Source organism: Geotrypetes seraphini, chromosome 1, assembly GCF_902459505.1.
Source record: "Geotrypetes seraphini chromosome 1, aGeoSer1.1, whole genome shotgun sequence".
In the NCBI taxonomy this organism is placed as follows: domain Eukaryota; kingdom Metazoa; phylum Chordata; class Amphibia; order Gymnophiona; family Dermophiidae; genus Geotrypetes; species Geotrypetes seraphini.
In genome coordinates, this window is record NC_047084.1 from 541,728,418 (window position 1) to 541,754,638 (window position 26,221).

General features: G+C 40.7%; 1 protein-coding gene across 1 annotated transcript in view; it reads left to right on the forward strand.

Annotated features, from left to right (window-relative positions):
- FBXL17 (F-box and leucine rich repeat protein 17) overlaps nucleotides 1–26,221 on the forward strand; it is a 623,577-nt gene that overhangs the window by 210,999 nt on the left and 386,357 nt on the right. Inside the window, exon 6 of the mRNA XM_033929147.1 lies at nucleotides 10,444–10,574. Coding sequence (XP_033785038.1) covers nucleotides 10,444–10,574 — 131 coding nt within the window. The remainder of the gene's footprint in view (nucleotides 1–10,443; nucleotides 10,575–26,221) is intronic.

Consider the following 26,221-nt stretch of genomic DNA (forward strand, 5'->3'; position numbering starts at 1 on the left):
TAAATCGCAAGAGGATTGTGAAAAATTGCAAGAGGACTACGTGAGACTGGAAGACTGGATGGCAAAATGGCAAATGAGATTTAATGTGAGTAAGTGGGAAAGAGGAACATAAACTATAGCTACGAGATGCTATAGTTGGGAGTCACTGCCTAGGAAAAGATCTAGGTTTCATTGTTGAGGATATGTTGAAACCCTCAGCTCAATGTGCGGCGGAGGCTAAGAAAGCAAATAGAATGTTAGGATTTATTAAGAAAGGAATGGAAAACAAAGATGAAAATGTTATAATGTCCTTGTATCTTTCTATGGTACGGCCACAACTTGAATACCGTGTGCAGTTCTGGTTGCTGTATCTCAAAAAAAGATATAGCAGAATTAGAAAAAGTACTGAGAAATGCGATGAAAATGATAAAAGGTTTGGGACGACTTCCCTACGAAGAAGGGCTAAAGCGGTTAAGGCTCTTCAGCTTGGAGAAGAGACAACTCAGGGGTGATATGATAGAGTTCTGCAAAATACTGAGTGGAGTGGAAAGATTAGATGTGAAATGCTTATTCACTCTTTCCAAAATTACTAGGACTAGGGGGCATGTGATGAAGATACTAAGTAGTAGATTTATGACAAACCGAAGAAAACATTTCTTCACACAATGTGTAATTAAAATCTGGAATTTGTTGCTGGACAATGTGGTGAAATCAGTTAGCTTAGTGGGGTTTAAAAAAAGGCTTGGATAATTTCCTAATAGAGAATTCCATGGGCCATTTTGAGATGGCTTGGGGAAATCCACTGCTTTTTCATAGGATAAGCTTCATAAAATCTATTTTACTCCTTGGGACCTGAGTTGGCCACAGTTGGAAACAGGATTTTGGGCTTGATGGACCTTTGGCCTGTCCTAGTATGGCAATTCGTATGTTCTTATAATTATACTCTATCAACCGGTCTTCTATGGATAAAAAGCAAAATACAGTTTACTAACAAATTGGTATCAGATGGTATTCTTAAACATTTTTTTCAATTACAATCTGAATTTAATCTTCCAGACCCACATTTCTTCTTTTGGTTTCTTCTCTTGGTGGTAGATTACAACATACGTTAAAACGTTCCAGATTAAAATTTAAGTCTCTTTCCATCGATTGTTTAATTGATTCATTTGTGAAAAAATTAATGCCTGGCTCTCATTGTGCCTCTCTGTTTTATAAAATTGTTCCAATTGCCAGGTGGTCTGTAAATTGGGAGTATACCTAGTTCTTTCCCTCATTCTGCATATTTCATGCTGCAGAGCATGTATTCTAACCTCCGATCGTTGCTACTATTTACTAATTTCAAAGAAAGAAATGATCTATAGAGGAGGAGTAGGCCACCATCTCTTTTCTGTCTTCTGGGAGAATGAATCAACTTATATCATAATGGGCAGAGATCAGCTAAAATTGGACAGTCCTCATCTGGTATTCATGTGTCTGTTATGCATATTATTCCTGCTTGGCAGTTAATTATAAGGTCTCATAATATCAGGGTCTTATTGCAGACTGAGTGAGCAATCATATAAACATTCTATTGGTACATATTCCTCTTCTGAGGGTGTATCAGTATTACATATTATCTGCTTTAAATTTCCACATTCCCTTAGGGCTCCTTTTACGAAGGTGCACTAGCGTTTTTATCACACGCACTGGATTAGCGTGTGCTATAGCGCACACTAGCCAAAAATCTACCACCTGCTGAAAAGGAGGCGGTAGCGGTTAGCATGCACGGCAATTTAGTGCACGCTATTCTGCGCGTTAAGCCCGTAGCGCACCTTCGTAAAAGGAGCCCTTAGTCTATGCCGAGAGAATGAAAGGGCTTTGTATTTCTATTATCTGTAACTACTTTTGGTACTTTCAGTGTTTCATCGTGACTAGATTAGTTGTCCTGATTAAATCCAGAACTTTCCCTAGCAACAGCAGCAGATGAATCCAGAGACCAATGGGATAGCTCACTTCTACCAGCAGGCGGAGATAGAGAAACTGATTAACAGGTGGTCCTATTGGCTGGCACTCCTCCTGTTTATCTAGTATTCTCTATCTCCCAGCAGGAAAAGGTCGCTATTCAACTAGCTCCTGAATTCTGGCTGAGGCTGTTTTCTGTTGAGGTTTCTCTTCAGCGAGACTGCCATTCTGTTTCTCCTGTTGAGGTTTCTCTTCAGTGAGCTGGCAGTGCTATTTCTCCTGTTGAGATTTTCTCTTCAGTGAGACAGGGGTGTCCGGCTGAACGGTGCCGGCTTTAGGGGTTACACCTGGGCCCTCCCAGGTCCCTGCCTCACCCTCCCTCCAGTGATAGAGGGTCTGACTGGGTCTCAATTTTTTTCTTCTTTCCATTCTCTGTAAAAAAAAAAAAAAAGAGACCACAGTTGCTACATTATGCCATGCTTTTGCTGCAAACTGGCTTCAACCGGCCCTAACAACTAGCTTGTGAGTATGTCTGGCTTTTACGGTTATTTGAACTTCAGGTTCTGTTTGGGAGTCTTAGTACTGTGGGTTCGGTCATCGTACATTTAAGGCATGGATATTTTATTGTGGCTAAGTTGTATGACTAGAAATCCTTGGAGGGAGCTGGGACTTCCCACCCTTTGCATGCACGCGCTTGGTTTCCTTGTTGGTTACAGCGCGGCAGTAGTGGTGCGATTTCTTGCTCGCACTTGTTCTCATTGTTGGGTTTCAGTGCAGCAGTAGTCCTGTTTATTCTGAGTTTCTCTTTCATCGGTGTTTGTCACGGCCATGTGCAGCTGATTGTGCAGGTGCCGGTTTATAGCAGCATGAGATGGGACATGTTTTTTCCGGCGCTGTGGGCCGTTCTTCTGGTTATTCCCTGAGTCTGATTTTATTTCTATGCAAGCCGCGGCAGGGTAAATTTTGCGGGGCTGGAATCCAGCTATGTTTCTAGGAGCGTTGATGCAACGGCCACATGTCAGTGAGAATCCGGCGTGCACTTGGGTCTCCGGCGATGGCGGGAGAGCTGCAGCTTTCCGGTAGTTTGTTTCCAGCTGACTTTGGTCGGGGTATGCCGGGGCTTCTCTCCTTTCCGGTTCAGACAAGTTGTATGTGTGTCACCAGCTTTGGGACAAGCTTGGGCAGCTTTATATGTCTATGTCTGTGTTCCTGCTGTACTCCCTTGAAGGAAGCTGCTTGTTTAATCGGACTCTGGGGTTAGCACTCAAGGGGTTTACCAGAGAGACTCTGCCCTGTGCTAGGTCACCCAGTCTCGGTTTGTCTCTGGACTGGGGCGACATACGGCAACTCACGGCACGGTGAGATCAGCAATAAGATAGTGCCCTGTATTTCACACAGGTATCTCATTGTCTCTCTTGGGGTCCCTGCAGATTGAGCCTTCGTCTGTTGGTAACTGTCCTTATTTGGGCCTCTGTGCTCAGCTGCATGTGTCTAGTAGTGGCACAGGATATATAGGCCTAAAGGTAGTACAAACAGTTTCCAAGTTCGGGCTGTCTCTATGGGCATAATGACACTGCGCATCTTCCTGCGGCCAGGACTCTCTTTCTCTATTTCTGAGGGGGCCTGGACTTCAGATTTCCATGCTTATCACGCTGGTTTCTCCTGTTACCATTTTCTCATGGCACATGCTAGACGGGCCCTCCGACCAGACAGGAAGGGCTGTACAGCTCCTTTTAACCAGGAGCCAGTTACCTATTCTATCTAACCCGCGGAGGATCATGCGCTATGTGGCTGTTAGCCTCATCCCTGAAGCTCTTATTAGCGATGTGAGCTTTGTCTGATACCTGTAAGGATGCTGTTGTTTTCCACGGGGCGGTAGATGCAGCATCTTGATGAGTGTAGTATGTATTCATTTTAAAGGACATACGTATTTCGCTCATGTTGCATGGGGTTAGTACTGTTTTCATGGTTCCAGTATATTCCTCTTTACATTGTGAAACTTGAATTTTCCTAGGAGAATCTTCTTGCAGATCCTACATCCTGCCATTCCCTGACCTTCTGTACTTCATTCTGAGGGGATCTTGACTTCTTTCAATGACTCTTCAGGCTTTCTCATGAGGGAGAAGACGCTATAATGTCAGGTCAGGGGGCTGTGAAGATTTTTCAGGATGCTTGCATCTTTGCATCCTCCTCAGGTTTCCAGTTCGTTCTTGGAGTCTCTATGTTTTGTGTTTCCCTTTTCAGTGTTACTGGTCCTCAGGCCAGTTCTTGTAGTTGTTCGGGAACTAAGAGATGTTGTTCCACTTACTGCATGGTGCCCGAGACAGGGGCTTAGGGCAGGCTGGATCCCATTCTTCTGAATTAGTTTCTTGGGGTTACACATTTCTGCAGACAACATGGTAGTATATTTACATTTTCTCTATGGACTCCGAATCGGCACTTGGTTTGCCTGCCTCCCTTGGAGCAGCGCTTTCGGTTTTGGCACATGCCAAAGCCTACCCAAGGCTTCACGAACGTTTTAGGTGATGTGGGCGGTGGTACCGTTTTGGCGCTACCAGGCGATTCCTCTAATTTCTTCTTGACTGCCTGCTTGATTCGGACAACTTTCAGTCGGGCCATTTGACTGACACGAAAAGGGTGATATCTTTTCCTCAGTTCTTTACACGTGCATCTTCGAATTTGCACAGCGCTCTTTTCTCCTGTACTATTTATAGGTATATCGGAGTAATGTTTTTATTCATATAGTTCATTTTATATAGTTCATATAGTTCATTTTATTCATATAGTTTTTATTCATATAATGTGTTTCTTTCCGGAGACTTGGGCGTGAGGTCTCGGTCTCAGATTGGTATTCTTCTTCGCTTACCATGACCAAGAGTATGGGATTCTGTACAGTTTCTGTGATCCATATTGCTGACTCCACTGGGAACTTCGGCTTGCTTTCCCCTTCTTACGCTACAGCAGTCGCTTTTGTTCCGGTGGTTCCCGGTATCTCAGGGCTCCAATTATTTGGTATGCTCCTCCTGCATCGCTCTGTATGATTTGGTGGCTCAGCGCGATTTCTTTTTTCAAGGCATGCCTCGGTCTTTGCTGGACTAGCTCATGACCACCGACCATCCCAGGCTGTCGGGTTGGGGAGCTCGGTGGCTTCCATCCTCAGCTTCAGGAGTCTGGTCTTCAGAGGCGACTCAGTACTTGTTCATTCTTCTAATCTTGAGCAGGGTCAGGCTACCTTTCTGGAGCTTCAGATCATTCTTCCGGATTGCCGCTGAGGGTCCTTTTGGTCAGTATTATGATGGGGGTATTTCTCTACAGCTTGGGCAATAGGTGTTGTACTCAGTTGGCATGTGAAGTTGGTCTGCTTCAATGGGTGGACTCTCATCTTCATCTTCTGTTGGCAGATCCTTTTATGGATCAGGATAAGAGTTTGGATAGACTTTCTCTCCGCGGAATCTGAGCATGGCCCATTTCTTATATGTTACAGTGTACAGCGCTGTGTACGCTCTGGAAAATGTGCATTTAGTAATAGTGTAATCTTCTGCATCCTGGATATTGAGATTTGTGGCTCAGGCGTTCTAGCTCTTTTTATGGACGTGAGATCTCCTTGACCTAGACCTCATGGCCTCGTCTCTCAATTCTAAGCTTCCTAGCTTCTTCGGCAGGCCCAGGAAGTGGGACTTAGAGCGGGTAGCTGCATGGCTCCTTTCTCGCCTCTGCCTTCTTTTTTTCAGTGTTTTCCGCTGGCTGATGATGGCTTGGATTTGCCATCTCGAGCTCGCTTTCCGGGCACAGTATTTGTAGAATCTCTGGATTGGCGGCACCATCCTTACAATGCGGATTTGATGAGTCTTTCGACAGCCGGACTAAGAAGTTTCCTGGTATCTCCGGCTTTGCTCGCCTAGGGTCCGATCAACATGGATATTTGTACTACTTTAGTATTACGACCTAGTTTTTTGAAAAATCTTGGTTGACGTGTGAGGGTTATGCAAAGCAGGTGTTTCTTCTCATATCCAGGTGCTACGGACGTCTTCTCCTGTGGCTTCTGCTTCCTTTTGGAGGTTTTTCCTTTCTTGGGTGCTTCTTAACGTTTAAAACACTCCAGAGTTCCTTTTTGGCACAAGTGTATTGCCAAGGGCTTAGCTTTCAATTCCCTTCAGCTTCTAGTGCCATTCTTGGCTTGTTACAAGGGCTAGGTATATTGCTCTTCGCTTACTTCTCAGCTTCATGTAGTTCAGTTCCTAAACAGAATGCGGTATATTCATGCGCCTCTTAGAAAGCCCGGTTTGGAGTAAAATCTTTACGTACTTCTTCTCAGTTTACCGAAGGCTTCATTTCATCCTTGTCTTTTGGGACTCTAAAGGGCTGTGCCGTTGAACATGGGGTTTCTTGTGGCCATGGCTTCAGCTCTGCAGTTTTCTATGTTGCAGGCCTTGTTTAACAGGGATTCCTATTTCTGATTTCTGAAATATGGAGTATCAGTTCGGATGGTACTACTATTTCTTTCTAGGGGGGTGTCATCCTTTCTTTTATGTCATGCTTGCTTTTCCTTCCTTCTTCCTGAAAGGAGAAATTGGGAGCAGTACTTTTATTCACTGCATTGTTTGATATGTACGAAGCGTTCTCCGCGAGCTCGGTTTCTAACGACTTTTAGTTGTTTATATCTCCTTTTTGTATTCTTCAAGGGACGCCTCAAACGTATGGCGGCGTCCGAAGCCTCCATCGCTCAATGGGTCCAGGAGGACATTCTTTATGCTTGCTTGCTGGCAGGGAAGCGGTTGGCGAAAGAACTTTATGACCATTCCGCCGGAGCGATGGCTACTTCTTGGGCTCGGCCCAGAGGTTATTTCCTTGGAGGAGATTTGTCTCGCGGCTAATTGGTCTTCCGAGAGTGCTTTCTCTCCGCATTTCTGCTTGGATGTGGGGGCGCATGTGGTAGGGGCGTTTTGTGCTTCGGTTGTTGCGGAGGCGGCGTTTGCCTCCCACCCAGATTGAGGATTGCTTTGCTACATCCCATTGGTCTCTGGATTCATCTGCTGCTGTTGCTAGGGAAGGAAAAATTATGTTCTTACCTGTTAATTTTCTTTCCCTTAGACGCAGCAGATGAATCCAGAGCCCCACCCTTTCTGGATATTGTCTCTTGGTTTTTTCTTTTGCAACTTTCGCAGTTTGTTATTATGGCAGGTTGTTTTCTGTATTATTGCATTTTGAGATTTGTTATGGGAAAGAAGTTTTTTACATGCTATGCCTATTGATGGTTACGGATGCTTGGGCAAGGAGGAGTGCCAGCCAATAGGACCACCTGTTAATCAGTTTCTCTATCTCCGCCTGCTGGTAGATGTGAGCTATCCCATTGGTCTCTGGATTCATCTGCTGCGTCTAAGGGAAAGAAAATTAACAGGTAAGAACATAATTTTTCCATCCTCACTCTTGAGTCAATGTATTTTGTTAGAGAACATTTGGTTACTGTCTTGAGCACCATTACTTTGTATAAAATTATTATATGCCCCGTCAACAACAATTGCCTTAAGCAGTAGTAAACCATTTCATCTTACAGTTTTTAGATGAACAACATTTGGGTTTAAGTAATACAAAGTTTTAAGGTTAACCACTGCAACTGTTCTCCCTTACTAGTGACGTTGACAACTTGAAATAATATTACAGGAGAGCAGTTAAGAGAGTGGGTGGTTTTAGGTAGAGCCAAAGGTAATCTCTCTCTAGGGTAACACCAAATTCCTTCTGTTAGAACTACTAAGTAATCACATAGTTATCTTGCTTGGCACCGACGGCGAATTGTGGAGGTAGTAGATGCAATTGGTGCACTTTCTGTTTGTTCCTGTGCTTAAACCTCCTCGGACCACATGAAGGGCCTGCCTGTGCGACACCACTATAAGGTGTGTGGAGCTAGGCATCTGACATTGGTAGTACATCTGGCATTCGTTGGGCAGAGACTTTTTGTGGTGCTGGCCCGATTGCAGACATTAGACATGATGTTCTAGAGGGGTAAGGAGGGATTGTTGGACCACTGTTCCGCCACGTATTTCTGTCAAGTGGGATGATCAGTGACACTCAGAAAAGCACACATACTATATAAAGCCTAAACAATAACACTTTATTACATGCATAGATAAATATAAAAATAGAATATCATCACCGTATTTCCGGACATCACCATCCCTCACAATCGGGAATCTGCAACGATTGATAGGAGAGGAGAACCGAACCGGGCTGTCCCTTGGTTGCAACGAAACTGGATTCATTTTCTATGGGCTGAGTTTGTCTCTTTTATAGAGAAAAACTGCTGCCCTCTTAGTAAGACAGCTGGTTCTGGTCTTTTGTTATCTGTTTTGGCAACTCCTAGGTCAAAAAGGTCAAGATAGCAGATACTTGTTACTGTCCCTTTCTTTTTGATGTAGTTTCCCATCTGTCTTTACTGATGATCATCTGGTTTTACTGTCCTTTGAAGATCAATGAGGTCAGGATGTTAGCTCAGCTGTCCTTTTGAGATCTAGGAGGTCAGATCTCAGATAAGCAAGGTTATTGTAGAGACCATCTGGTCTTACTGTCCTGTGGAGATCAAAGAGGTCAGGATCTCAAATAAGCAAGGAGGTGTTGCAGTTTATTGTCTCTTTGATGCTATCAAGTTGTCACTCAAATAAAGGAAGTCAGGATAGGTGTTTCACTGTCTCTTTGATGCTATCAAGAAGGTGTTACAGAGGCCATCCTTTTGGTGTTGTCAAGGTAACACTCAGGACAAAGAGGTCAGATAAGCAGACTTGAGGAGACATGTCACGTATTATGCTGTGTCCATTTACTCCCTGGGCATAACAACCACTTTGCCTCCTTACCCAGCTGGACCCAGCGAGAGATCACCTTTTCAGATTGAAGAGGGAGCATTGCCTGTGTGCCGGCACTTTAAGGTGTATGGAGCTGGGTATCTGACATCGGTAGTGTGGGTGGAGATTCTTGGCAGTGCAAAAAACTCAGTCCTTTTGGTTAGTAAGCAACTGAAAAGTTTGTAAAAGAAAAAGTTAATAAAAATAAGGTTGAAAAAAATGTACCCAATTCCAAAAGGCTATCTGTGGTCAACATTTATCTTTTTAAAACAAAAATTGTTCCTAAGTATCCAACACTCTAAAAAGTAAACATATCAGAAAAGAAAGAGGAGAGAAGGAGAAAGAGAAAAATTCATTTTTTTAAGTTCTGCAATTTGAACTGGTTTTCCATTTGGTGATCTGTGTGTGTTAAAAGGAATTAAACTGGCGAAGTAGAGATACATTCCAAGCTAAAATTAAAAGAGAGATGTGCAAAACTTTGTACATTTTCTGGAATCCTGATGAATCACAAGTTATTATGTATTGAGTATATTTTGGGATCATCAACTTTGGTAGCATGCTGCTGTGTAAGATCTTTCGTGCATGCTAGCTCATCGTCCATATTCTTTTGAACTTGCCATAAATGCAGTCAAATTTATCTTCTAAGGCCCTTGCTATAGCCACTGATACCTCCTCCATCAGCTGCCTGATGAATTCACATCAAAGACTCCACCATTAGTGCCAGATAATTTCTGTTTATCTTGGTCCTTTCGCTGGTTTTTGGATGCTAAACAATCCAATTATAAATCCAAAACAAATCCAATCATGTATGGCTATTCCATGTACTCAGATTCCATAGTCGGAGTTTAAGAGTAGAAGAAATACATGGAAGAAAGAGCCTTGGAGCTAATGTAAACATGACCTTTCCCTTCTCACTATATCACATGAAAAGTGTTACTGCCTTAAAACTATTCTCATTGTTGCATTCTCTATATTATTATAGTAACATAGTAAATGACGGCAGATAAAGACCTGAATGGTCCATCCAGTTTGTCCATTAGTTCTTCTCATTAAAAATACATGATTAAATTAACTTGTCTCTTCTTTGATATTTCTGGTACATAGACTAAAGTCCACCTGGTATTGTCCTAAGTTCCAACTGCTGAAGTTACCATCTAAGCTCACTCCAGCCTATCCAACCAGGATATCTACTGTAAAGTCTGACCAGTAACGTCCTCATGTTCCAAATTATGCTATGCAAAGATTTAAAGATAAGCCCATAAATAGCTAATTGCAATGATTAAGTCTACCAGAACTAAGAAGGGTTTTACTGTTTTCAATTCTGGGCTTATCAGTTATGTCAAGGAAATATTAATTATAAAAAAAAAAAAAATCCTGTATTGATTCCTCTCATCTGTACAAAAGGGCTTGGACTTCTAAATGTTTATGAAAGTTGTGTGAACGGTAAGCAGGTAAGATTGATGCTGGTGTTCACAAGTTTAAAACTTCTAATTCAACCATTTTGAACACATTAGATGTCATTTATTCTTATGTAATTATACCTCTGACATTTCTGACAAGTTGTGTTTTGCATGTTCCTCCAGGAAGTCTATGTTGACATGGATATTATATTTGTTCTAATCTATGCATACTAATATTTTTTGATGTTTAAACATCATTGCATTTTGGGTTTTTTTTTAAATCTCATTAGTTAAGAAACCTTTCAAGCTTGGATTTGCGTCATATCTCTGAGTTGGACAACGAAACTGTGATGGAAATAGTGAAGAAGTGCAAAAATCTTAGCTCCCTCAACCTTTGCCTGAACTGGAGTATCAACGACAGGTACTTGTGTAATATCATTTAAAAGTCTACATTCTTATCTATAGAAAAAATGAGCACATTTTGTAGTTATAGAAACTTTTCCCAATGAGCATTTGAGTATGCTGAAGAATGTGAATGTGTTTTATCTCGTTTGTATCTTGGGGATCTTATATAGTCTGCAGTGGATGCTGGCCTTATAAGTGTGTTTTAAAAGGATTTCCTTTATGCAGAATAGAGACGTTTTGACAGTTTATGAGCAACGTTTCTCAGTTTATGTGGAAGCGAGATTAGAGGAAAAAAAATTAGGAACTTAGCACTGACTTTCTTTCTTTCTTTTTTTTAAAGTCTTTATTCATTTTAATAACATACAAAGTGCATACAAAAATACAACAATTGGCACCAAATAACAGCACTTATTACTACTAATAATAATATAAACATCTTCCCCCCATCCCTCCCTCCCTCCCAATCTGGATGTGTGTAAAACTCAATAAAATGGAAGGCTTGGACTATTAATTGGTGGATACAAAATTTGCTAAGGGGCCCCAAATCTTATTAAAATTTTTACCATCACCCTTTATTTCTGAATTCATATGTTCATACATACATATGAATTCAGAAATAAAGGAACTTAGCACTGACTTTCAATACTAGACACACAAATTAATTAGGCTCCTAAATCTAGGCAAATAAATTGCAGGCCTGCATTTAAAGCATAGGGCTGGATTCTGCAAATGGCGCCTACATTGATGGCCACCTTAGCCAACGCCGCCAATCGCAAGTCAATCAAACTATGGTGCTGTTTACAGAATTGCACCTACCGTTAAACAGGCCCCGGTAATGTAGGCCAGGGGTTTGAAGGCCTACATTCCCGGCACCTATATTTGATGAGAATCATACCTAAGGTCATTTTGGGTGTAAACCGCACCTACTTTGATCTTAGGTGCTGCTAGGTGCCTCTTCAGATGCGATTATGGCATCCTTTTTTGGAAGCACCTATGGGTGCCTACATTTTTTTAAAATGAGGTTTTAAATCAGTTTTAAATAACGTGGTCAATTACTGTGCCAATTAATATCAATTAAGTTAAGCAGCAGTAGGGCACCTACCACTGTCTAACTTAGAAAGCCTAGGTTCCTAAATTTAGTTGCACTTCCAGTTGTAAACATAGGCATCTACTTTTGGTTGAAAATAGGGAACAAATTTAGGTACCTAACTTAGGTATCTTTATTTAGGAGCTCAGCATTTTCTGAATTTATCTTCCTATATATATTTTCAGCTGACTCACTGAAACACATAACTTAGCTAAATATACAGATAACCTTACATAACTTATCTATTTATTAGCTCTTTTATGGTAGACATTTGCTATGATGGAAAACATATTACAGTTATATCCTAATTGAACTAAGGTTCCTAAACTGCATTAAAATAATGTGTTCTATTATTTTTGCCATGTAGAATTTTACCATGAGGCTCACTAACATACAGGTTAGTGAATCCCGAGGTAAAAACATTTTTGCATCGTTTCTTCCAGGAATATTATGCAGGTGGGTGCCAAGTTGAGCATGCTAACTTTGAAAGGAACTGGCTGAAGACTTTTAAAAAATGAGACGCCCCCAGCCTTTTAATCCCCTTTGCAATGAAAGCTCACCCCTCCTTCTGAATTCCTCCATCCCCCACCCTTATTTGGCAGTCTGACCTTCAGTGGTAATAATATGAATGTAGTATGGTAAAGGGGGGAGGGGAGAGGGGCAGGGCGGAGTTTAAGTCTTCCATCTTAACTTAAAGAGTCACTGTTATAGGAGAATTTGGGGAAAACCCCTATCTCCCTACTACCTACCAGTTACTGTCATATATTTATAATTCACTTATTACTATATATACACAAAACATATAATACGAGGGTAAATCAAGAAGTAAAGGCAAAATACATTTAACAGCTTTAATAGAAGTAACTGTGAGCAATTGAATGCATCACATTACCAAATAGTCCCCATTCAAGACGACATATTTGTTGTTTTGATGTACAACACTGAGCCTTGCAGAAATTGGTATCCATGATACAGCATTACACTGGTTCCAGTCTTTCTGAGCAAAAGATCCAATGCTACTCGGCACTAATCTATCCAAACAGAAACAAATCAAATATGGAATGCCACAGGGGGCCCTATTATCCCCTCTTCTTTTTAATCTCTACATCAAACCAGTACTTGACATAGCCCCAAAATACCAAATCAAAATCCATTCCTTTCCTGAGGAATAAATCAAAAACTGTGTATCCTGATTGCCTGTCAGCAATTAAACCTGTTCCTCATGACTCGGAGAATCCAGGTCCAATTCCTCCTTCTACATCTGTAGCACAATGTGCCAAAAGTTCAGATGAAGAATATGCCTCTGCTGCTGTGGAGGAGTTGTATGAACCTGAATTGGATGAAAAACAACCTCACCTGCTAACTCAAGAAGATCTTAATGATCCGGTTAGAGACTTGTCACTGTCAAAGGAGAAAGCAGAATTGTTGTGTTCAAAGCTGAAGCAATGGAATCTTTTAAGGCAGTTCCGTGATAGTCATACCATCCTGCCTTCCTTTTACCAAATGGAAGGAAACATTTGTTTCTGTACTAATATTAATGGTCTCATGCATGAACTGGGATATGAACATGTTTCTGATGAATGGAGACTATTCATGGATTCAAGCAAAGCAAGCCTTAAAAGGATACTTTTACACAATGGAAACCAGTTCCTGTTGATAGTGCAGTTGGGTTGAAGGAAATGTATGTGTCGATGGAGACACTTTTAAAACTCACACTCTATGCAAATCACCAGTCAAACCTCTGTGGTGATCTCAAAGTTGTGTCACTCCTTCTGGGTCTGCAACTGGGGTGCACCAAACACATGTGCTTCTTGTGTCTTTGGAACAGTTGTGATGATGCTAACCACTACAGGCAGAAACAGTGGTCAAACCAAGATGAATCCATACCTGGCAGATACAATGTAAAGCACCTGCCGTTAGTACATCCTGATAAAATCTATCTTCCAGCACTTCACATAAAACTGGGTCTGCTAAAAAAAAAAATATTGTCAAGGCGAAGGACAGAAATGATGCATTTCAGCACCTATGAAGTATGTTTGGTTTTGAGAGAAGTGAAGTCAAAATCAAAGGAGGTGTTTTGTTGGACCCAAAATCCGTGAACTGCTCCTTGATGATGCATTCAAACAGAAGCTGAATCCAGCTGAATCACCAGTTTGGGAAGCATTTGTGCTGGTTGTTCAGAATTTTCTTGGTACTCACAGAATTATGCTTAGCTTGTAGAGAACATGCTGACGAGTATGACAAAACCCATAGCCAGCTTTGTCCCTGTAATGGATAAAAGCAGAGCATGGTCCCTGGTCAGGAGAGCTGACCAGGTTAAAAGTAAGGATATGGAAATGGCTGACTACCCCTCAGACAGTGAGGTAGAGCAGGAAAGGTATGAGCCTAAGAATATCCAGCAGAGAGTGCCATATCAGAATAAGTATACCCGAAAGCCTGATAGAACTTTTACTGGGAAGTGGAGACCTAGTCCTGCAAGGTATGCACATTTTCAGCCTAGGAGAAACCAGAGTTATTTCCTTAGGGATTTCCTAGGAGAGAGGGGTGGGGCTATGACACATGTAAAAGCAGAGCCCTGAATCACAGAGGGGAGAGCAGGAACGGAGGGGAAGCTGAGGAACCAAGGCAAAGGCACGACCAGCAGCAGTGCAAACAGGCAGATGAGGAGAGAAGTCTCCCTCCTCAACCCCACAGTAGTAAGGACATTGAGATGGCAGAGGACTTCCCAAGCTTGAGCCCAGCTGCTGGGAAAGAGGGGGCAAAGGACACTGCTGAAGTGTGTCCAGAAGCTGACTATAACCCAGAGGGAATGGAGGTTAGTCCATAAGCTGAAGGGAAGCAGAGTATCTGTCTCACTAAGCTGCGTTTGAGTGCTGGCTCTCTGTAACCAGAGCCCAGGTGTCACTGATTAGGGAGAGAAGGAAAACCTCTCCATTTCACTCTGGGACTGCCTGGAGGTTGTGGTTTGCTAAAGAGACTGTATCTATGATATTGTGAAGCCTCTGTGTTAAAGCCTTTGTAAACCTAACAGCTTATCTGATGCCCTGCTGTGCTCCGTGGCTGAAAAGCACAGCTGATGCTAATGAGCCTAGGAGTCTGAGCTGGAAACTGGACACATTACCCAGCTAGGTTAGCTGGAAAACCTGGAACTTTATTTCTAAAGTTTGCCACTTCATTTATCTGCTTTGTGATGCAGTTTGCTTTCATTGTTTGGAAGTTTATTTTCATGCCATTTCTGTTTATTTGAACCCTGGTGAAGAGGACTATCTTTAAAGCAGAGAAAGTCCAGGGAACTGCAATTGTATGCCATACTTGAACTTTAAGCCATTCTGACAATTCTGACAGCTGTATGATATTTTTGTTTTATGCTTAATTTTTGCATTCCATTAGGGTGGCTGAAAGTATTCAGACCCCTTGTTCAATAAAGCCTAAGTATGTGAATTTGAACAAACCTGAATCGTGTCTCTTTTTTGGCAAAGTATCTCAGTGTGGCCTGGCAGACTAGGCAGGTGCCTAGGTCTGTTGTACCTGAAAAGCCTTCCTCTTTCCTGGGGAAGCCACGCCGCCAGGTCAGGATTCGGCACAGCTAAGCCGCATGCCGGTCAGAGCAGGGGTTAGCTGTGTGACATAGTATATCAGCTAATAGATGCCAGAATGTCACTTAAAAGGCACGTCTTACATTCTCACTTTGACTTCTTCCCACCCAATCTTGATGATGTCAGCGATAAGCACGGGGAAAGATTTCATCAAGATATCAAGGTGATGGAAATCAGATATCAGGGAAAGTTCAATCCCAGTATGATGGGAGACTATTGTTGGATTTTGCAAAGAGAGACAAATGTACAGTAAAAGTGTAAAAGCAAGTACCTCAAACATTTCTGAACATGCTGTCACTTTTGTGGAAGTTAAGAGAGGCGTAAATATATGCTGTATTATGTCTTCTTATTGTCTTCGTGTTTGTTTTCAGAGTAAACTCCTTAACACAAGTTTGGTGGGACACAGTTCATACTCACAATATTGTGTCGATATGGCAAACTCTAAAAAATCAGTAACGTGTATCTCAGAAACTTGACGTGCTAGCTGAATTTCAATTACAGTTCTGAAATCAGTGTCATTAAGGGAGTCTTTTACTAAGGCAAGCTAGCCAATTAGCACGTGCCTTAGTAAAAGACCCCCTCAATTAACTAAGAGCATTTCTTAAGTTCTCATTAGCAAAGAAAACCTTTTTTCTTTTTAACCAGTGTTATCTTTATATTTTGCACAATATAAGGGGACATGCATCACTATTTCTGTTTCTGTGGTGTTGCATTATATGCAGAGTCCAGTTTCTTGGTGGTTCAGTTTAACTTGTCTACATATTTTTATTTTTAGTTTGTGATTACGTATTCCATACTGGGCAAATGTGTTTCTGTGTTCTCTGTGTACAAAATACATGTTTTTCTGTTAGCATTGACTGTAGGATCGATCTATACTAGTCTGGCTTGTTTAGTTTTACAATACGTTTATTGATATTCTACTGCTCACTGCAATATGTAAGATGCTGCCTTAACCTAGATTCTTGGTGTGTGACATGTGGATTGTTACTAAAAACCATGTTTTTCATATAGAGGAGGGGGCTGATAAAAAAGATGGGCCCCGGGTGTCACATATGCTAGGTACACCACTGGAATGTTGTCAAAACATATGTGCTTCAACATTGAGCAGGACATGTGAGTATGTCCTTAATTGACTTAGCATCTCCAGAAAATATTTTAGATTAATACAGAGGCATAGTTGTTTTTTTTATTTATTTATTTTTTTTTAAAATCTTTATGGTAAAGAACATTTTAGATGCATTGATCTGAAGAACAGTAGATATGTTTGGATTTGTGAATTTTAAAAAAAATCCTGTATCTAAATATATGCATCAATAAATTGACATTTGGCATTCTTAATGATCTTAGTAAGTTGATGGAATGGAAGTGAGGTAGCAACACTGTTAAGAACCAGAAGACAGATAAAAATTTTCAAAACATCCTGAAATTACTAGGTAATCTATTCTGTTCTTTCTATCATTTTTCAGTTGATTCAATGAGATATTGTGACATTTAAAAGTAAAGTTCAGGTGGGATTTCTGCAGATGGTGTTTTATAAAGTGTTTGCACAATGCCTATGGTGCTATATTTACCAAGAATAGTTTCATGAACTTCGGCTTTATTTTGTATCTATGAATGTTCAAAGACCAGGCAACCATATTACCTGCAACTAATAAACCTTTCTCTTGTGAATGTCATGTCGCAATAGACTTAGATATGCAGTGCATTTCAGTCTTAATATTAAATTCACCTAGGAGTTGAGGTGTTAGAAGTTGAAGAGAGCAGATATGTCATACCAAGTAGGTCTAGCCAATTTTCTTTTGGAAACCCTTGCTATATCTTATGTTTAAGTGATGATGGGAGGCAAAGCAGAGTTTGGGGAAGAGTTTCTACTATTTTTTCATATATGACATTTACATTTTCATAATAGCAAAGGCTTATGACTTAAGTGAACAATACTGTAGAATACCACAGTTATGGATAAGAAGAATTCAGCAGATTTCCTTGTGCAGTATGTAGAGGTGAAACTCTTAATTGTATTCTTAAAATTCAGTACCATGTTTGCCTTGATAGTCTACTTCAATATGTAGTATTAAAGGTCAGCTAAAAAATTATTGATAATACCTTTCTGTTAGACAGTGATCTCAAACTCAGACCCTTTGCAGGGCCACGTTTTGGATTTGTAGGAACTTGGAGGGCCTTAGAAAAAATAGTTAATGTCTTATTAAAGAAATGACAATTTTGCATGAAGTAAAACTCTTTATAATTTATAAATCTTTCCTTTTGGCTAAGTCTTAATAATAATATTGTAATTTATAGCTAAAGAGACATATGATCAAGAAACTGTTTTTATTTTACTTTTGTGATTATGATAAACATACCGAGGGCCTCATAATAATACCTGATGGACCGCATGTGGTCCCCCCGGGCCGCGAGTTTGAGACTACTGTGTTAGACTAAATATATTTGTAACTAGTATCTGAGAACTATGCTGTATTGATCAGTTAGCTTAAAATACTGCAGAGTTTGGGCTTTATTTCTAAGTATGCAATAATAAGCATTATACATCTCTCCCTCCCCCCATCTGCCCCAGAGAAATATTGTTATCTGGAAGATCAGACAATCCTTTCAGTCAACAGATAGGTTACAGGTATGTTTCATTTCAATTCTTGTAGATTTGTCAATGAGTTTGTTTGGGATTTTTGTTGTTAATAGTTCTGAAAGTTTTGTACTTTTGGCATGACGGTTCCTTTCCAACTTACAAAGCAGTCTCTAAAGATTATGGTATTATGATCCTTCATTTGCCACCACCTATGTGTTTCTGTTGTTTGACCTCCCATCGAAGATTCACACTGTAATATCTGGCCAATGGCCAATTGGCCAATGGCCAAGCAACTTTTCTCTCTCTCGAATCTTGACAACATGGACTGTAAGGGCTCCTTTTATGAAGCTGCGTTAGTGGTTTAATGTGCGTAATAGCTCGCGCCAATTTGCTGGCTGCGCTAGCCGCTACCGCCTCCTCTTGAGCAGGCATTAGTTTTTCAGCTAGCGCGGGGGTTAGCGCACGCTAAAAAGGTACGTGCGATAAAGCTGCTAACACGGCTTCGTAAAAGGAGCCCTAAATATTGTGAACCAACAAGCCGCTTCCAGTAGAAAGGATTTGTAAGATAGTGTGGCCATGATAGAAAAGCAGGGGATGAACGATAGATGGTTTATGCAAGGGAAAGGTGAATGCAGAATAAAGATTGATAGGGAAGAAAAACTTTTATTTTACACATTTGAAAACTTGCATGCTTTCAGTTATTCTTTTCCTACAGCTTGCTAAAGTATTGGTGGGTGGTTGTTGGGTTTTTTTGTTTTTTTACTATGATAACTATTTTATTTGTATGAAATGTGAATCCTGTAATTTTTCCTGTTGATTCCTGTGAAACTGGGATGGCTAAATATTTGGGAGTTTATTCAACTGAAGGTGGTTAAAGCGTATGAAAAATTGTCTTGCCTTAAAGATAGAGGAATGGAATTGACAACATTCCTAGCAAGGGAGTACAAGAGATAGAATGTTGCTTTTATATCTGTGCCCTTCTCTCCCAAGAGTGTAGCATTTCCAAATAATATCACCTGTCCAGTTGAATATAATTTTCATTTATGGTCCAATAAGCTTCACTTACCCTTATCTATGTATTTGTTTGCCATTTATTACATGTGTCTTTGCAAAGCTGAGAGAGATTATAATATTAAAACAAAGTTCAGTGATATTTGAAGGAGGATGGATTTGTTAAGACATAGAAACATGATGACAGATAAAGGCCAAATGGCCCATTCAGTCTGCCCATCTGTAGTAACCATTATCTCTTCCTTTCTGTAAGAGATTCCACATGACTATCCTAGGCTTTCTTGAAAACAGACACAGTCTTTTTCGCCACCTGTACTGGGAGTCTGTTCCACACATCTATCACCCTTTCTGTAAAAAAAGTATTCCCTTAGATTACTCCTGAGTCTATCACCTCTTAACTTCATACTATGCCCTCTCATTCAAGAGCTTCCTTTCAATTGAAAGATACTCAACTCATGCACATTTACACCATTTAGGTATTTAAACGTCTCTACCATATCTCCCCTCTCCTGCCTTTCCTCCAAAGTACAGTATACATATTGAGATCTTTAAGTCTGTCCCCATATGCCTTATGGCAAAGACCACTGACCATTTTAGTAGACTTCCTCTGGACCAACTCCATCCTATTTAGGTTCAAACAATTTTTATTGATGCAAACACAGCAAATACAACACCAGCGCACCTCAAAGGTGCACAGTACAAATAATAATGCATCATATGCAATAATACATAGGGCAAGTGAGATTAATGAGGGTCCTCTTAAGAACCCTAAAAATGTCACACCACCCCTTCCCCCCACCTGAACCACTTATCCTATCTTTGACTAATTGCCAGAACCTTCAATACACCCCATTTACCCCTCCTCAAACCCCCCTCTCCTCCCCCACCGATGATACTCTCCTCCCCGTCCCACCAGTACTCACCATTACTCTCCCAACAAATTAGGACACCCATCTTAAAACCGCGCTGCGACCCTTAGGATATAAGACTTGCAGATAAGGCTCCCATATATTCAAAAACAACATCTTTTGTTTCCTAGACCCTTCAGCATCTCGCCCTCCCAAATGACCAACTGATGCAATTGGTTCCGCCAATGCCAATATGCTGGAGCAGGGGTGCCCAACGCGTCGATCGCGATCGACCAGTAGCTCAGGAAGGCAACGCGAGTCGATCGCGGAGCCTATCCCGGGCTCTGTGATAGACTCGTGTTGCCGTCCTGATCTACGGGCCGATCAGCCTTCCTCTCCAGTTTTCTTTCTCCCTAGGGCCTTTTAGCTGGGCGATCCGCCCAGCTGTCATCTGCCGCTGCTGAACAAAAAACCGGGTCCTGCCTTCGCGGAAACAGAAAGTAGGCAGGACCCGGCAGGAAGAAGAACAAATGCTTGTCTCCCGCATTAGCCCGTAGCGAACGCTTGCTTCAGGGCTCTCAACATGTGCGTGCCGGCTTCTCTTCTCTTCCCTCCGAAACCGGAAGTTATGTCCGGGGGGGGGAGGGGAGAAGGGAAGCCGGCGCGCACATGTTGAGAGCCCTGAAGCAAGCGTTCGCTACGGGCTAATGCGGGAGACAAGCATTTGTTCTTCTTCCTGCCGGGTCCTGCCTACTTTCTGTTTCCGCGAAGGCAGGACCCGGCAGCATTTCCCCTAATAGGTCGATCGCGATCTTGGGCTGATCAGCCTTCCTCTTCCCGATGGCAGAATTGACGTCAGGGAGAGGAATGCTGGTTGGCCGAAGCAGGGAGAGCTTGGGGCCTGTTATTGGTGGCGTTTGGGTCCTGGTCCCCGATGGCAATGGCAGTGGCAGTGGCTTGGGGGAGGGCAGGGAGAAAGAAAGAAAAAGGGCAGGCAGGGAGACAGAAGGAAAGAAGAGAAACAGAAAAAAATGAAAGGGAGGCAGAGAGAAAGAAAGGGCAGGGAAGAGGAAGGAAAAGTTGGGGGAAGAAATGAGGTCTGGAGGAGAAGAAGCATACAGGCTAAAAGAAGGGAAGAAAGATTGTATGCACAGTCAGAAGAAGAAAGTGCAACCAGAGACTCATGAAATCACCAGACAAGGTAGGGAAAATGATTTTATTTTAAATTTTGTGATCAAAATGTGTCTGAATTTATATCTGCTGTCTATATTTTACACTAAGGTCCCCTTTTACTAAACCGCAATAGAGGTTTTTAGCGCAGGGAGCCTAGGAGTGTCGAGAGCAGCGCTGGGCATTCAGCGCAGCTCCCTGCACTAAAAACTGCTAACGTGGTTTAGTAAAAAGGGAGGGGGGTATATTTGTCTATTTTTGTATGGTTGTTACTGAAGTGATAGTGCATAGAGTCATCTGCTTTGACCTCTTTGAAAACCCTGGAATAGGAATGATGATTAACATTTTCTATGCGTACAGTGTGCGTTGTGTTTTTTTAAAATTTTATTGTTGGTAGATCATTGTGACTTGGTCATTTAAAAAGTAGCTCGCAAGCCCAAAAAGTGTGGGCACCCCTGTGCTGGAGGGTCTGGAACCGTCCAGCACTGAAGAATACATTTCCTGGCCAGTAAACTCATCTTCCTACACAAAGCTCGATGCCCCCTAGGTAAATGGTCAAAAGCCTCTGACAAATCTAAGACAAAGTGGTCTGGGGTACTGCGTAAGACTCTCCCAATTAACACTGACATATAAGAGATTATAAGCCTCCAAAAGCGCTGAATAATGGGGCAGAACCAAAAGGCATGTCCCAAAGTATGACACCCCCCCGTCCCACATTTATGACATAGTGGTGTAGGAAGACCTCCACTATAAAACATCTGTGTACGAGTGTAATAAGCACGTAAGGTCCATCCTGTTTATATCTTTTTGAAAGTGTGGTCTCCATAATTGTACACAATATTCTAAATGAGGTCTCACCATAAGTCTTATACAGGGGCATCAACACCTCCTTTTTCCCTACTGGCCATTCCTCTCCCTATGCTCCCCAGCATCCTTCTAGCTTTTGTCATCACCTTTTAGACCTGTAAGGCCACCTTAAGATAATCACATACTATCACTCCAAAGTCCTGCTCCTCTTTCCTGCACAACAGTTCTTTTTTCTAAATTATTTTCTTTATATTTAAACAAATAAATTCAGAAGCATCTACTTGTCTAAGAAATACAGATATTAAGAAAAAATTACAAAAAGAAGAAAAAGAAGAAACAAAATAAGGCAGTTCCATATTTTTCTTTAGACCACAATTCTGTGAGGGGAGAGGAAAAAAGAGATAAGGCGATGGAGATCTCTAATAGGAAACTTTAAATAGCTTAAAGAAAATTAGGCTTAACGCATAACTTCATCTTTCCATTATATCAATCCTATACATTCTGCATTCATTTCTTAGTATCTAAAAAACTTGAAACCGAAGAGGAGCAAAAATTTTTTATTTTATCCCTGCTTATCTAACAAGACATTTGCAAGGGTAGCTCAATAAAAAGGTAGCTCCTAAACTTTTTACCTAGTGTCTCATATTCAAAAACAATTTCCTACATTCTTGAGTTGTCTTTGTCACATCAGGTAAGACCCAGATTTTTGCCCATAAAACAAAGCTTGTGAAGAATGAAAATACATAGGCATAACAGCATTCAAGTCTTGCTTGAATACAAAGGAGACAAGCAAGGTATAACGAGACTCAATTTCTATAAATGAGCTTTCAAGTAAATCAGACAAATTATTCAAATCCATGCCTTGTGAGGAGTTTTCGGGTTTCTGTTTTACAGGTAAATAACATACTGGATTGATAGGAGGTAAAGATTCAGAAGTAAAACCTAATGTTTCAGTCAAATATTTTTTTTGAGCATATCCTCAGATGTAACTCCTGTAGACTTAGGCAAGTTTAATATTCAGTCTCCTGTTGAAATTCTCAATTTGTTTGATTTTCCTTAGAAGAAACAGTTTATCTTTCACAAAGGTCACTGATAAATCTATTAGAAGTTTCAGTTTTAATAGCTTCAATATTAGATGATAAACCGTCAATTTTACTCACAATAGCGGAAAGTTCTCCTGTTGATTTAGTCATTGCAGATTTGAGTCTTTGAAGAGCATTCCATATATTCTCCAGAGTCACCACTCTAGAGGAGCTTCCTTTCCTGACTCCTTGGGTGTTCTGTAAGTTAAGGGCAAAGGGTTGGGGAAAATGCATGGGGTTGTTTTCATTGATTTTTAGAGGATCAAAAGCAATGAGTTTGTTAGGATACATAACATACAGATGTGTTAGAGCTAGATTGTGGAGTTCCTTAGGATCCATTCTGTCCCTATTATAACAAATAACTATTGAATACATCTGTTTTAAGTTCATTAATAATCACAGTATTACAAGGCTATGCTTATTCTGATGATGGTGAACTACATATGACTATTACTATTGATTAAGCTAAACTACAGGCTAAATAGAATAATTCTTGCAGCGGTGGAAAATTTATTAAAGCAATAATAACTGGCATTAAATTCATCTACATCAGAGCTCTTTTGGATCGGTGGAAGGGAATTTGGATGTAACATATCTTCCTTCCTTCCTTCCTTCCTTCCTTCCTTCATCTCAAAGCGTAGCTGGTTTTAAGAAAGGTTTGGACAAGTTCCTAGAGGAAAAGTCCATAGTCTATTATTGAGAAAGACATGGGGGAAACCACTGCTTGCCCTGGATTGGTAGCACGGAATATTGCTACTCATTGGGTTTTGGCCAGGTACTAGAGACCTGGATTGGCCACCGTGAGAAGGGGCTACTGGGCTTGATGGACTATTGGTCTGACCCAGTAAGGCTATTCTTATGTTCTTAAGAATGGACTGTGGGATCAGGGAGTTTTCATAGACACCAGTCTCATTTTGAAAACCTAGATATCAGCTGTGGTGTGGGTAACTTGTGGGAGTTATTGTTAGGTCCTTCCTTGCACAGTCTGTGGACTTCAGCTGCTGCAAAACACAGCAGTTATGTTACTATAAGACAATAAGGCCAGGAATAGATTTAGTCCCATCTTGTCAGAATTATACTGGTTACAAGTGAAATGGTTAACTATTATTCAAATTTTTAGTTTTAGTCTGTATTTGGTAGGACTTTGTTTTGTATTATCAATCTGGGTTTGCATTAAAATCTTCCCAGTATGTGCTTGAACCTTTTTTTACTTGGTTCAACCTAGAAAATACTAGGAAGAAGTATTTTAGTTGTATAGTCTTTGTAAGGCTGTGAGGACATGATGACTAAGTTAGACATTTGGGAAGGGTTATGAAGAGAGTGCCAAGAGTTTCAAGTTTCAAGTTTATTTACATTTGATGTATCGCTTATAAAAATATCTAAGCGATGTACAATTTAAAAACCAACAGATTGTGGTAATACATTTAGTTTATCTAACTTATACACTTGACAAAACAATTTGGACAAACATGAATAGGTAGGAAAGAAGGGGAAAGTTACAATTGCATTGTTTGTTATAATTTACATAAAATGGAAAATACAATAGGTATAAATGGGATGAGGTAAGAAGAAAATAGGGATAGGGAAGCTTTAATAGGGAGAATAATCTGAGGGTGGAAGTGTGACTGGGAAAGATTGGGTTGACTGGAAAGACAATATGTTTTGTTTTTGTTTGAAATATAATAAATATTGTATTACTTATGTGTTTATTTTTAACCATTATTATTCTGTGAACAATCATGTCTTACAATAAATATATTTCCTCTAGCAAAACCACTGGATAAACTAAATGGACTGCATATTTTAGATGGTTGATTTTTGTCATCATTAGTTCATGCAGACTACAGTTATTTTCTGTACTGTTAAGAAAAGAAGGGAGAAAATTAACTTTTGTAATGCGTAGCATGCAGTTTTGCTAAGCTTTTAGACCATCTTTGCCAGGAGAACCTAATGGGCCATTTAAGTGAGTGTAAAGACAAAAAATGAATTGTTCAAATCTACATAAAAAGTACAAACATTTATTTTGATAGAACACTGAGAAATTGTATCTAATGTATTTTAAGATTTTCATCTGACAGGCCTTTTGTCTTTTCATCTTGAAGTAACTGAAATAGACCTATATATTTTAAGAAGCAAGAAACACTTTATAACACCTGCTATTGCTGTAAATTGAGCCCATAAAGGACTTGATATATTTTGAGATAGTGGTAATGTTTTGGCATCCAACTATGGTACAATATACTTTTTACAAGGATACAGTTGGTATAGGTTCAGATACAATTTAAAGTCTGTACATCGTTATGTAGTTCAAACTTTTTTTTTAAACTAGGGAATAATAATAAATATTTACATTTTTTACTGTATTATTGTATTTCGCTGATTGTCCAGCTCTTTTTAGTGTAGAGCTTTTGGTTATGGTGGTATAAAAGAATAAGGTTGTTATTATTATTATTATTATAAGGTCTTATGAAAGCTTACATGTCAGGGGGCATTCCAATATCTAAGCAAACATTGCAATGCCTTGATAGTGATTTCCCACTGGGACTTGACTTGGTCTTTCTAATTTTAAAATAAGAACATAAGAAATTGCCTCTGCTGGGTCAGACCAGAGGTCCATTGCGCCCAGCAGTCCGCACCCGCGGCGGCCCATCAGGCCCATGACCTGTACGGTGATCCTTTCCTAAGCCCTTTAATCCCTCCTATCTTCTGTCTATACTCTTTCTATAACATATCTCTACCCCTATCTATATCCCTCAATCTCCCTATCCTTCAGGAATTTATCCAATCCTTCTTTGAACCCCCGTCGTGTACTCTGTCCTATCACAACCTCTGGAAGCGCATTCCAGGTGTCCACCACCCTCTGGGTGAAAAAGAACTTCCTAGCATTGGTTCTAAAATTGTTCCCTTTCAGTTTCTCCGAGAGCCCCCTTGTACTTGTAGTACCCAATAGTCTGAAGAATCTGTCCCTTTCTACCTTCTCTATGCCTTTCATGATCTTGAAAGTCTCTATCATGTCTCCTCTGAGTCTCCGCTTTTCCAGGGAGAAGAGCCCCAGCCTTTCTAACCTGTCTGCGTATGAAAGGTTTTCCATACCTTTTATCAATTTCGTCGCTCTTCTCTGGACCCTTTCAAGTATCGCCATGTCCTTCTTGAGGTACGGCGACCAATACTGGACACAGTACTCCAGATGCGGGTGCACCATCACATGGCGGCATGATACAGCGGCATGATGACTTCCTTGTAATGCCCTTCCTAATAATACTCAACATTCTGTTTGCTTTCTTTGAGGCTGCGGCACATTGTGCCGTTGATTTCATTGTTGTATCTACCAGCACACCCAAGTCTTTTTCAAGGTTACTTTCCCCTAGTGCTGATCCCCCCATTTTGTAGCTGAACATCGGGTTCTTTTTCCCTAAATGCATGACCTTGCATTTCTCTATATTAAAGCGCATTTGCCATTTATTTGCCCACTCTTCCAGTT